The sequence below is a fragment of the Cucurbita maxima genome, unplaced genomic scaffold, assembly GCF_002738345.1.
Source record: "Cucurbita maxima cultivar Rimu unplaced genomic scaffold, Cmax_1.0 Cma_Scf00019, whole genome shotgun sequence".
In the NCBI taxonomy this organism is placed as follows: domain Eukaryota; kingdom Viridiplantae; phylum Streptophyta; class Magnoliopsida; order Cucurbitales; family Cucurbitaceae; genus Cucurbita; species Cucurbita maxima.
The window spans coordinates 3,216,144-3,228,055 of NW_019272035.1; the positions used below are offsets into that span (position 1 = coordinate 3,216,144).

The 11,912-nt window shown below is 36.5% G+C and overlaps 1 protein-coding gene across 1 annotated transcript; it reads right to left on the bottom strand.

Annotated features, from left to right (window-relative positions):
- Positions 1-10,386: 10,386 nt before the first annotated feature.
- Positions 10,387-10,781, bottom strand: LOC111493769 (stress-induced protein KIN2-like). Its single transcript, XM_023143612.1, has 2 exons — positions 10,715-10,781; positions 10,387-10,608 (listed from the first exon to the last, which is right to left on the bottom strand). The coding sequence occupies exons 1-2, from the start codon at positions 10,772-10,774 to the stop codon at positions 10,465-10,467; spliced, it is 204 nt and encodes a 67-aa protein (XP_022999380.1). The 5' UTR covers positions 10,775-10,781; the 3' UTR covers positions 10,387-10,464.
- Between the last annotated feature and the right edge of the window lie 1,131 nt (positions 10,782-11,912).

Consider the following 11,912-nt stretch of genomic DNA (forward strand, 5'->3'; position numbering starts at 1 on the left):
GGTAAAGGCAAGACACCCTATACAGTTACAGTTGCGCGGGTAGTTGCATTTTATTTTTGTAGATTTTAGGTTAGTCTAGGGTATCGTTTTTTTTTTTTTTTTTATCTTTTCTTTGTTTTCATTTTATTTTGCCTAGTACATTTTCATTGTTTTACTTTAAGATTCTTATGCAAACGTATAAGTCCATGTCGTTTAGATTTTAACTTTTCTCTTATATATGAATATCTCAAAACTAGATTTGTAAACAAAAGATAATTATTTTGCTTATTAAACCAAAACAATGGCATGCCCACCCTCCTATAAATACAAGGTTTCTCCTATTTTCAAAGCTGTGCTCTTTATAGTCTATTTGCTAGTTGCTGCTCTTCAATTTTCTCCACACCAACTTCGACACCTCTTAGTATGCTTCAATTCACCACCAACCACTTAAATTTGTGTTAATACCAAGACATGTTTCATTTTGCAGCTGGATATGGTGTTCTCGACTATTCAAATCTCGGCTGGACCATACGAGGGCCACGCACAATTCATCCAAGAGTGCGATATATACGGAAGCGTCGGCTACATTTTGTGAAATGGGCTCGTCGTATTTCAAGACTGTAATATATACGCTCAATAATTTGGCATCCTAAGTACAGAGATGGCACAGTCGAAAGCAAATTTAGATGATCAGAATGACTTCAACGTGACCTTGTCGCTGGCGATAGCATCAGGTAGGGCTAAGGTAAAACAAGTTTTTTTTACCTGTCATGGTAAATTTATTCAATGGTCGTTTTCATTGATTCATTTCTTGACGACATGGCTCTACCTAAACGATGGTCGAGGCGTTCGAGAATACCATTAAACAAGTTTCATGCGGAGTACAAATAATTGAAGGTAGCTTATTTGGAATAACGTTTTTCATTACGGTCATACCAAATAGATACTAAATAGATGAGCAATTACAATAACTACAAACAATTTATTATATTGATGAATTGTAATAAAGAAGGAATACAAAAAGGTACAATCATACATGTGATGTCTCACATTGGTTGGGAGGAGAACAAAATATCTTTTATAACCATGTATAAACCTTCCCCACCAAAGACATTTTAAAACCTCGAGGGAAAACTTGAAAAAAAAAAAAAAATAATAAAAAATCTTATGGGGTGGGCTTGAGCAGTTATAATACATAAAAATACATAAATTAAAAAATAGTGAATGTATCTAGCAAGCACGTATACGATTACATTTAATGAGATTCATCATCCGAAATGAAAGAATCAAGAGGGAGATCACATAATCATATCGGGATGTCCAAGTTGAGGGTGCTGGTGTAAATCCTTCAAAATCATTTTGACAAAGATCTAAATAGCCCTCGATTTGTTGCAATTTCATATTCAAATCTGCATTATGTCGCTTTAGCAATTCCTCATTCAATAAAACTCGTAAAGAATCTTTGCTCATTTGGTATAGCGTCATGCAACCCATAAAGATTTGTCTTGTCCGATTATCCAATTCTTCATTTAGCGTTTGATTCGAAAGGTACGAATGATCATCGATAATAACCTGAAGCGTTCGATTGATGAAAATGATGAGAAAACCTATTGAATTTGACTTTAAATCTTCACGAGGATCAGAGTGTATCACAGAAATGCAAAGATCTTTAAAATCTTCCGTTCTGTTGCAGGTGTCTTGAATGAAATCAATTGGCGCTCTCATCTTTGAATCTAAGAGATTGGCGCTTGCAGAGGAAACAAGAACAGTGACTAACACAATAACAAATGATTTATTCATATTGATCTCTCTCGCATCAATCCTCTACTATGAAGAACAGTAGTATGTATATATATATATATACCTACGTGATTACAAGTCATCTTTAAACATCACCTTACCATGTATATAACCTTTCTATGTAAGCCTTTTTGAGTGGCTGATAACATTTCCTTATTATTTTTTTGTCGGTCCATTTAACCTTGAGATACCCACCTTAAATTGGGTGGTAAATCCAAGTTTGACAGTGGGAGAGATTTCACTCAGTTAACTATACTGGTTGGAGACCGATATTATATTTCTCATTCCATTCCCACCCTTGACCAACCAAAATCCCTGCCTAGATCACTTTTTTATTTATGAATATGTATACGTGTGTGTATATATATGCGTATATGTACATGTGTATGTATGTATATATATATATCAAAATTTGAGTTTTTAGAAATGGTATTATATTTTTAGTTATGAAATATTATTAAATTTATTAAGATATATGTTTTTTTTAATAAAATTTATATTGAAAAGTTATAATCATACATTAAAAAAAAAAATTTAAAATAAATATTTTATGAAAATATACAAAAAGATGGTAAAAAAAAATTTATACTTTTTGCAAAAAAAAAAAAAAAAAAAAAAACGGTCAATTTTGAATTTTGTTACAGGTTAGAATTTGGCGTATTATTACCTTTCCATATATATATATATATTCAATAAAAAGGCGAAGAAAAGTCAATTTAAAATTGTTAGCATTTGCATGTATCATTATTAGCTTACCATGTATATACTATTTTAGAAATGCCTTATTATCAATTATTTTTTCAATTTTATTTCAAACAAGTAATTTAAGTATAACGTTGATCATCAAATTTATTAACATTTTATTTACTTTATCTAATTACCAACTAGAGCAATGTTTATTGAATATTAATTACATATATTTTTCACCTCTATTTTGTTTTTTCGATAATTAAATTATTCAATAAAGTAAATAACTCTACTATTAATTACATTTTATTATTTAATTAATTTTAAGGGTACACTCAGGTCTAAATTTATGATGGTGAATAGTATAATGTATACATATTGAACTAGGTTAACATATAAATCACTCTTGCTCTACCACCCTAATCCTAACTTGGTTCACTCATGCATGTTTTGTTAGGGAGATATTCTTATCGATCACTTAAAACATGAAAACATATTCTAAATATCACTTATGTAATACCTGGATGCCGAGGAGATCTACTAGATTCATAGAGCGGCTAGGTGGCTTGACACAAACTTTTGACTCTAAAGTATTCTATTATGACTCCTGGAGTCTTTCTTAATCTGTGAGCACTAGGGTGTAGAACCCCTGGTTGTCACTCAAGATACTAAGGTGCTTAGTCAACTATAGACGTCATGGCCGAGGTCATTGTCTAGCCCTTGGCTCGAGCGCCCTAGTCTTAGCTTTATGAAGTTAAACACACTCTATAGGGAGAACACACAATTACTGACCTAGAACTAAACACACTATATCATGAATACAGATAAGCTCAACTGGGAGATAACATTCATCAATCGTCAGGAGAATAGACTACAAATTTTCATCCTCCATTCTAACATAACAAAAAACATAAAATCGACATGCATCATATATTCTCATCCTATGGGACATTTTCATAATTTTTTTATAACATGCATAACAATTTCATTATATACTCGCATGCTAGCACGTTGTAGCGATTCGTACAATTATTTTTTGAAAAAAGTTTGAATTGTTACTTATATGGTTGACGTCTATTTTCTCAAACTAGCTCTCCGGTGTGTTATGAGCTCCAAAATTTTTTAAATTTCTTTAGTAGGTCGTAGTTCAAGTCAAACGGGGCAAAATACCTAGCTCACATGCCTCCATTTGCAACTAGATGTCGCCCGCGTGCGTAATATCACAATCCATTGAGCGATTGTGTTCATGAGAAATTCATTAAGGACAATGATTATTTCAAGTGGGGGAGAGTGTCATAACAATACTAAGAAGAGAATAGGTTGGGACCTTCACATGCAAACATAGAAGGCGGCGACGCTCAAGTGGTGCCCATGGCCACTTGGGAACCTAGATAGACAAGTGCAATGATGCGACTGAGGAGGGCAATGCATCATCTAACACAACAAAGATGAGCATCGAAGCCAAGATGAGAATAAGCAAGATGAAGACTACAAGTAGACAAGAGGGACAAAGATAGGTTTGATAAAGGGTTGGGTAAGGCCCTTTGCCTCGAAAGTCAGGTTTGGTAGGAGTTTGAGCATGGCGCTTTGGAGATATATCCGTCCATAGGAAATATGCATTCTCGTCAAATTTGGAGTCAAGCGAACACTAGATTGATGCTCCACGAGACCGTGTAACCGTTCACCAAAATCTCACCCACTCCAGAAAGATTGGAATGCCTTAAAATGTACCTTAGGGGGAGGCATGGTGTCAACTTTCTACCATCCCTTGGTCTTGTAACCTAAATAGGCTACTTTGTGGCACATACATGTGTCACTGTGAGGGCAAGCATTACGTGACGAGTTTCTCAAGTGACTACCTTTGAAATGAGTCTTTCAAAGACAGTGTTGGATGACACAGGTGTGCCAATATTTTTCCCCCACCCATGTGTCAAAGGTTGGTATATGCATCCGCTATCAGATATGAAATTCATAAATGATATGACATGGACACGGGAGGGTTCAATGCCTCAATAAAACCTAAATGGATGGATATTTAGGAGGCTCCGAGAATATGAACGACACGTGGGCCATTTCACGATGGATATAACCGAGTGAGCTATGATGACCGATGACATTCCAAGACTTAGGATAGCATTAAGCCATGTGGCTTGTGTTAATTGGGAACAACATTGAGAATATGAGATGCAACGTTGCACATGAGAGACCTTAGCCCCGAGTAGGGACAAGGTCGAGCCAGATGAATTGGCTTAGTGTAGAGGCAAGTTTGATAGAGTCGAAGACGATTGAACATGGATGCACGAACAATGCATGTGACAGAACAAGCTTAGACTCAACATGGGTTGTGTTTGATTGACGAAGAAAAACCTCCCCTAAGGTCCGACGAAGCCAAAAAGATGGGTATATGGACTTGGGTTCTCTTTAAAACTTGACATGAACATGTTAAGATCATGATACGACACGATCGAAAACTTACGACCGTGATAGTTGATATGAGAGTCACACTTCGTGGTCTAGTCAGACAAGATAGACAGAAAAAAAAAAAAAAAAAAAACCCAAAGGTCAAATTAATGCATCACAAGTGCGTCAGAGAACAAGTTTTGATAGGACAGTTGTGCTGTTAAGATCAGAGATAGTTGTGGGTTTTAGCCAAGACTTCCCCATTCGAAAGAGTGTCATGTGTGATAGACTAATGAGGGGTGTTCCTACCGTTAGTGAAGCACAAACAAAGTTCATTTGCAAAAACTAAATGTACTCCAGAAAGATTGGAAATGCCCACGAGATTGTGTGACCATTCACAAAATCATATGTACTCCAGAAATATTAGGAACGCCTCAAAATGTACCTTAAAGGGAGGCATGATGTCAAATCTCCACCACTTAGGGCCCTATGACCTAAGTGAGCTACCTTGTGGCACATACATGTGTTACAGTGAGAGAAAGTGCTACGAGACGAGTGTCTCAAGCGACTTCCTTTGAAATGGATCGTTCAAAGACAGTGTTAAACGGCATGGGTGTACCAACATTGTGCTTTCGCCCATGTGTTGGAGGTTAGTATATGCACCTGCTTTCCCATATGGAGTTCGTAAATGATATGACATGGACACAAAATGGTCCAATACCTCGATAGAACTAGAATAGATGGATGATTGGGAGGCCCAAAAATATAAATGAAGCATGGGCCATTGTTGATGGATATAATTGAGGAGCTATGATGATTGATGACATCCTAGGACTTGGGATTGAATAAAGAAATGTGGGCGATTTTAATTAGGAACCAAGATGAGAGTATAAGATACGAAGTTGTGCATGAGAGACCTTGGTCCCGAGTAGAGAGAAGGTCGAGCCAGACAAATTGACTTAGTATAGAGGCAAGTTAGATAAAGTTGCAGATGATAGAACATGCATGCATGGGTGGTGTGTGGCCAAACAAACTTAGATTCAACATGAGTTGTGTTGAGTTGGTGAAGGAAAACCTCGTCTAAGGTTCGACGAAGCCACAAAGATGGGCGAAAAGTGAGTATCAGGCTTGAATTTCCTTAAGGATTATCATGAGCGTGTCAAGATCACGATGCCACATGGTTAAAAATGTAGATCATCACACAGTCTACGCCCACCTACAAATGCACCCAAGGTGAAGTAGTCTTCCTCTTGTTGTGCCATGAGTCGTTCATTGACTGGAGCTTCTATGTTAAGTCGGGAGAAGCACTGGTAGTCTGAGTCAGAGCAGTCGGTTCAATTCAAAGTGGGTAGCGAATCAGGTCCTGATTTGGTTCTCGGATCGAGTCACTTCATGGTTCGCATCTACCAACAAGTCATCAACACGCTTCCTCATGCCAAACACGAGATGATCCTGCTCATCTAACACGTGGCCTTCTTTTAGCCTGACGCACTCGCCCCCTCTCTGTATGACACATGACCTCCCTAGTTCATCTCCTTCCTCCCATTTTTTGTAGATTTCTCTAGATTTTTGTATTTTTTCTAAGTAATTTGAGTTTGCTTGGATCACCAAAATTGTAGGTTTCTAATTTAGCTTTCCAAAAAAAAATTATTTTCATTTAATTTATTTAACTGTTGAGAGAAATAAATGTGTCTAAAGTAGGTTCATAGGCTCATAATAGCTTGTCAAAACATCATCTAGCCTGATTCATCTTTAGCTTCTTTCATAGAAGTTGTGTGAAATCCTCCCAAAAACAACCGGTTAAGATTTTAAAACCTAATTGCAATTAAATCTCTCGGATATATAGAAAAATTAAGAACAAAAAGCTTGAAAGAACCTCTCAATTTTTCTCGTTTTTTTGATGGATTTGAAAAATCTAAGAGTCTAGACCTATTCTCCACACCATTATGATTAGCCCAAAAAAAAAAAAAAAGTCTCCTAGTGACCTTATTGAAGCACTCTCTCTTCCTTGTGTTTCTAGGTCACTACATTACCCTATGGCTTCTCCATACAACCTTTATCAAGGGAATCGCTTTAGTGCTCAATTGCCTCATGTCGAAAGAAATTATCATCATAGGCTTCTCTAAATAAGAAAGATCCTCTGTAATAAGAAGCGCCTCAAGCTCATGCGACATGCATATGATCTAGGGTGTACTTCTACAACATAGGGACATGGAACACATTATGCATGACTGCAAGGATGGATGACAACGCTAATTTGTATACCATAGGCCATACCCTCTTTACGATCGCATAGGGGCCTATGAAATTTTGGCTCATCTTTCCCTCAACACTCCCCTCATAGATGCAGGAAGACATGGTGTAACGACTCAAGCCTATCGACAACAGATATTGTCTTTTTTGGGCTGCTTCCTCTAAATCATACATCAATTCATACAAGACTTATAACATTTCATAAATTTATAGGTTAGCCTATATACCTAGTCGAGGCGAGGCACGTCATTGAGTTGAGTCATAAAGGTATACAATTCTCATCTAAAAAAGAGCCTACAGAACCTAAAACCTTACTGTTTTGACCCAATCTGTCACAACCTGATCTTTTGAACTATGTCTAAAGGACTAAGGTATAAGAAAATAAAATAAAATATAAAAAATACAATAAAATTTAAATTAAATTAAAAGAAACAACACCCCCAATAAAAAAAAACAAAAAAAACAAAATGCAATATAATACAAGCATGTGCTATTCTATTTTATTATAAATGGGATTCGAGGAGTAGTTATGAACCCTGTAGATCATCCCTATGGGGGTGGTGAAGGGAGCGAAGAAGGCCCTTTCTGGGGGGCCCGAGCCATCAGTGAGATACCACTCTGGAAGAGCTAGAATTCTGGTTATCCAGTTACAGAAACGACCCCATAGGCTTTCGCTTTCGCGTCTCTCTAAAATTGCAGCAGATAAGTCACCTTTACTGCCACTCGACAGAACCATCCGGCATGGGCTACATGAGCCCCTAGTTACAGAAACGACCCCATAGGCTTTCGCTTTCGCGTCTCTCTAAAATTGCAGCAGATAAGTCACCTTTACTGCCACTCGACAGAACCATCCGGCATGGGCTACATGAGCCCCTAGTAGTTTACCGGATAAATTGCATTTATTTGTAAGAACTGAATTCGTGCAATGGATAATTGTAACTCTGGAAAACAGAATCGGCTAAATTCTTTCTTACATGGAATCTCTTTTGTTTTGTTTAATAGGGGTTTGATCGTGGGATATCATTGAGAAATAGTAATCCGTATTATCAAAGGATTTCCTGCGATTATTTCTCGTAAGGAATGAGATTGGGTAAAATGTGAATCCGACTGGTTGGTTTATAATAATTCAGGATACAATTTCAATAGGTAAAACAAAAGACTTGAAATACAAATACGAACTATCGTTCCGGGATGACTAATTTTGTGATCGCACAACTCTTGAATGCTTCCCTACCTTGATCAACAACCCGTAAACACCTAGACAAATGAAAGGAAAAGAGGTGAGTATAAAAAATACTCCGTAAACAACCTATTTATGTGTGAATTTTCACCCATTTCTGGTGTCGATGTGTCTATGGAGGAACAAATCTCATCTTCAAGGTGAGTTGCTTTTTTGTTCTTAAGTCCTTTTGCTTCTATAACCACAAAAATGAATGACTAGTACAGTAGATTGAGGTGCTACCTCATAAAATCAGTTAAGACAGTACGACATCTAGTTGGTTTGAACATCATCCTCATCTATCAAAAGTTAGTTGACAACCCTTCCACAAGGCAATGGAGTCACTTTGAATCTTGAGGGAGCGACCCTCATCTCTCAACCAACTACTAAGTTATCTACGTGGTCCTACATCCTCTCTCAAAATGGGTTTACCATGCAAAAGTCTTGTTTAAGTGACCCCTAGCTATTTTCAAACACGAGAGTGGGACCTTGTTTTTTTAACCCACTACATAATTCGATCTAGACTTAACTTAATGGTACCTGAAGTACTATGGCTTGGTAAGGAACATGAAAGGGTGTACCAGAGAAGATTAGAGGTGAAGGCTCTATGATACCATCACACAACTACTAGGCTTGTTGAGCTTTCTTAGACGTCTTTGTTATTGAGGTCTACTAGGTTTATATAAGCCATCTAAATCTCTTCTCGCATTTTCATGACGCTCAAGATTATCTTCTCGTGCTAATCCAATCTCTCGGTGCACTCAAGTCTAAACCTCTGATGACCGTTCACAATCCTGGGGTGCACGGTCTACTAAAAATATATTAACCTAGGTCAGCATATAAACTGCTCTGACTCGAGTACCCTAATCTTAACTTGGTTCACTCAAGCATGTTTTATTAGGAAGAGATTCCTAGAGATTCCTATCGATTACCAAAAGAACATAAAACATATTTTAAGCATCATCTAAGTCATCCTTAGGTGCTAAGGAGATCTACTAGGTCCTTAAGGCAGATAAGTGGCTTTACGCAAACTTTCGAATTTAACGTACTTTGTTCTGACTCCTCTAGTATTTTTTTTACTCTGGAAGCACTAAGGTCTAGACCCCTTGATTACTATTCACGATCTTAAGGTGCTAAGTCTACTAGAGATGTCTTGACCTAGGTCATCATCTAGTTAGACTGACTTTAGCACCTAGTCTTTGTTTTGTGCCGACAAACACGTTTTACAAGACGAACACAAAATCAATCGCTTGGAGCTAAACATACTATATCATGCATAAATACAAACTCAATAGGGAGATATTATCTATCAGTCGCTCGAAGTACATACCACAATTTTCCAACTCGAAGTACATACCACAATTTTCCATCCTCCATTTTCACACAACAATAATCATTAAAATCGATAATTATTCATAACATGTATGACAATCTCATTTTAATTATCCATTCTAAGTTTTAACTAGGCATATTCTAACATCTAAGGCAAGATATGCTAGCATGCTAGCACGTCCTAGTGATTCCTACAAATGGCTACTTATAGATAGCACGTACTTTCTTGGGGCTATCTTTTCTATGTGTTATGAGCTCTAAATTTTTTTAAATTTCTATAATAGGTCATGATTCAAGTCATATTAATGTCATTATTGAAATCGAAACGAAAAATAGTCAAACAAAGATTGAATGGGGCAAAATACCTAGCTCATGCACCTCCATGCGTGGTGGGAGGTCGCCCACACGTGTGAACCGAATTGAATTGTTAAAAATATGAATAAAAATAAAAATTAAATAAAATAAAAAAATTCTAACAAGACTATATAAAAATCAAAATGAAAACGAACAACAATTTATTTTTAAAGCCTTTATATTATAATAACCTTATACAATACTCTAATCATAGAAACTACCAATAGGACGAATTGCACTATCAATATCGATGATAATATATTACTACAATAATACTTCAAAACAATATGAATAAAGATTTAAATTAAAATAAAAAATAAGAACTTGAGCATTTTTATCAAAAACAAAAAGAAGAAATAAGAAACCAACCAAATACAAAAGTGAAACATTATAATCCAAATGAGAATTTAATTTAAATCCTTTTTAGAAATAGAAAAGCTTTATTTCTTCATGTCAGTGGCATCTTTGACAGCATCAACTGCACCTTGCGCTTTGGCTTGTATCTGTTGTCCTGCCTCTTGTATTGATTCTTTGGTTGATTGGGCTGCATCACTTGCTTTGTCCATCAAATTACTCGCCTTCTCCTACATAATCACATCCATAAATACGTTACCCATTACTCCTTAATCTTATATTTAGTCGTATGTTTATGAGTCATGAATCATTTTAAAAAATAGAGGCAAGGTGAACCTGTGCTTGGCCTTTAGCTTCTCCAATTTGGTAGCTCAAACTTTGAGAGCTGCCTGCCATTTACTCTTACAGATGAATTCAAAAAGCACAAAGAGTTGGAAACCTGAAAGGATTTTGGTGAATAAAATCGTATTTGATGATTACGAACACTCCCTGTTGTGATTTTATAGAGTAGCTTGATCCAAACATTGCTTGACACGTATAAAGGTTGCATGCCACATGAAAGTTTAGGGTTTGAGAGGAGGTGACACTTGTCATGGTGTGGTTGGAGCTGTTCTACTTATGGGCCAATTGACCAGGTTTTGGAGCTGAGAATGTTTCTTGTTTAACATGTTGTATTTATATTTGATTATAAACACTTCTAATATAATGTATTGAAACTCTTTTCGCATTGCCATTTTTTCCTTAAATTTGACTCTAAATTTGACCAACATAAACCTTCATCCTTTATTGGTATTATAATAATTGATAATTATTTTCATTAATATATCTTGATTACTTCTTTCTCTAATAAATTTGAAATTTTGTTTCCTAACACCCATATTCTGCAGGTGTACGACTATATGCATGATTTACTATACAATGACTCTAGGTGATTGAATGTGTATGAGCATTATTTTGGCTAGACAATGATTTAGAATGAAACACCTACAATAGCCTGAGACCGTTAGAATCGTGAGTGAGAGACGATAAGAGGGTGTAGGCCTAGTGCTTTCAACCGAACCAGATTTGAGGAATCAAAACTGAGATACCTAGAGACATGAACCCATGTCAACACCACCACACCAAACTGCCTTAGAGACTTAGAAGACTATTACAACAACCCTAATAGACAAAGGTAGTGCGTAGGCCGATAACAAGATCTTTAGAGCTTTTACTTTTCTTTCCACTATAGCATAGTATAATCAAGCTAGGCGTGAGATTTGTTAGAGATGTGTGACATGATATTTTGCTTGGATTACCTTTCATGGTGGATCCGTTTTGTGGGCGGCGGACATTGATCATGCAGGTAGTCAACAAATGTAGCATGTACAAAGGGTAGCTCCCCCCAACCTTGGATGATTACAGGGCTTGTGGGATAGGTTTGCCGAGCAGGCTAGCACTTACTATGTGGTCCTTACTTGATAGAGATTTTTTTTGAGGTAACGCCTCAACATCAGATACTATTACTTTTGCATAGGCTAAAAGAGCTACTCAA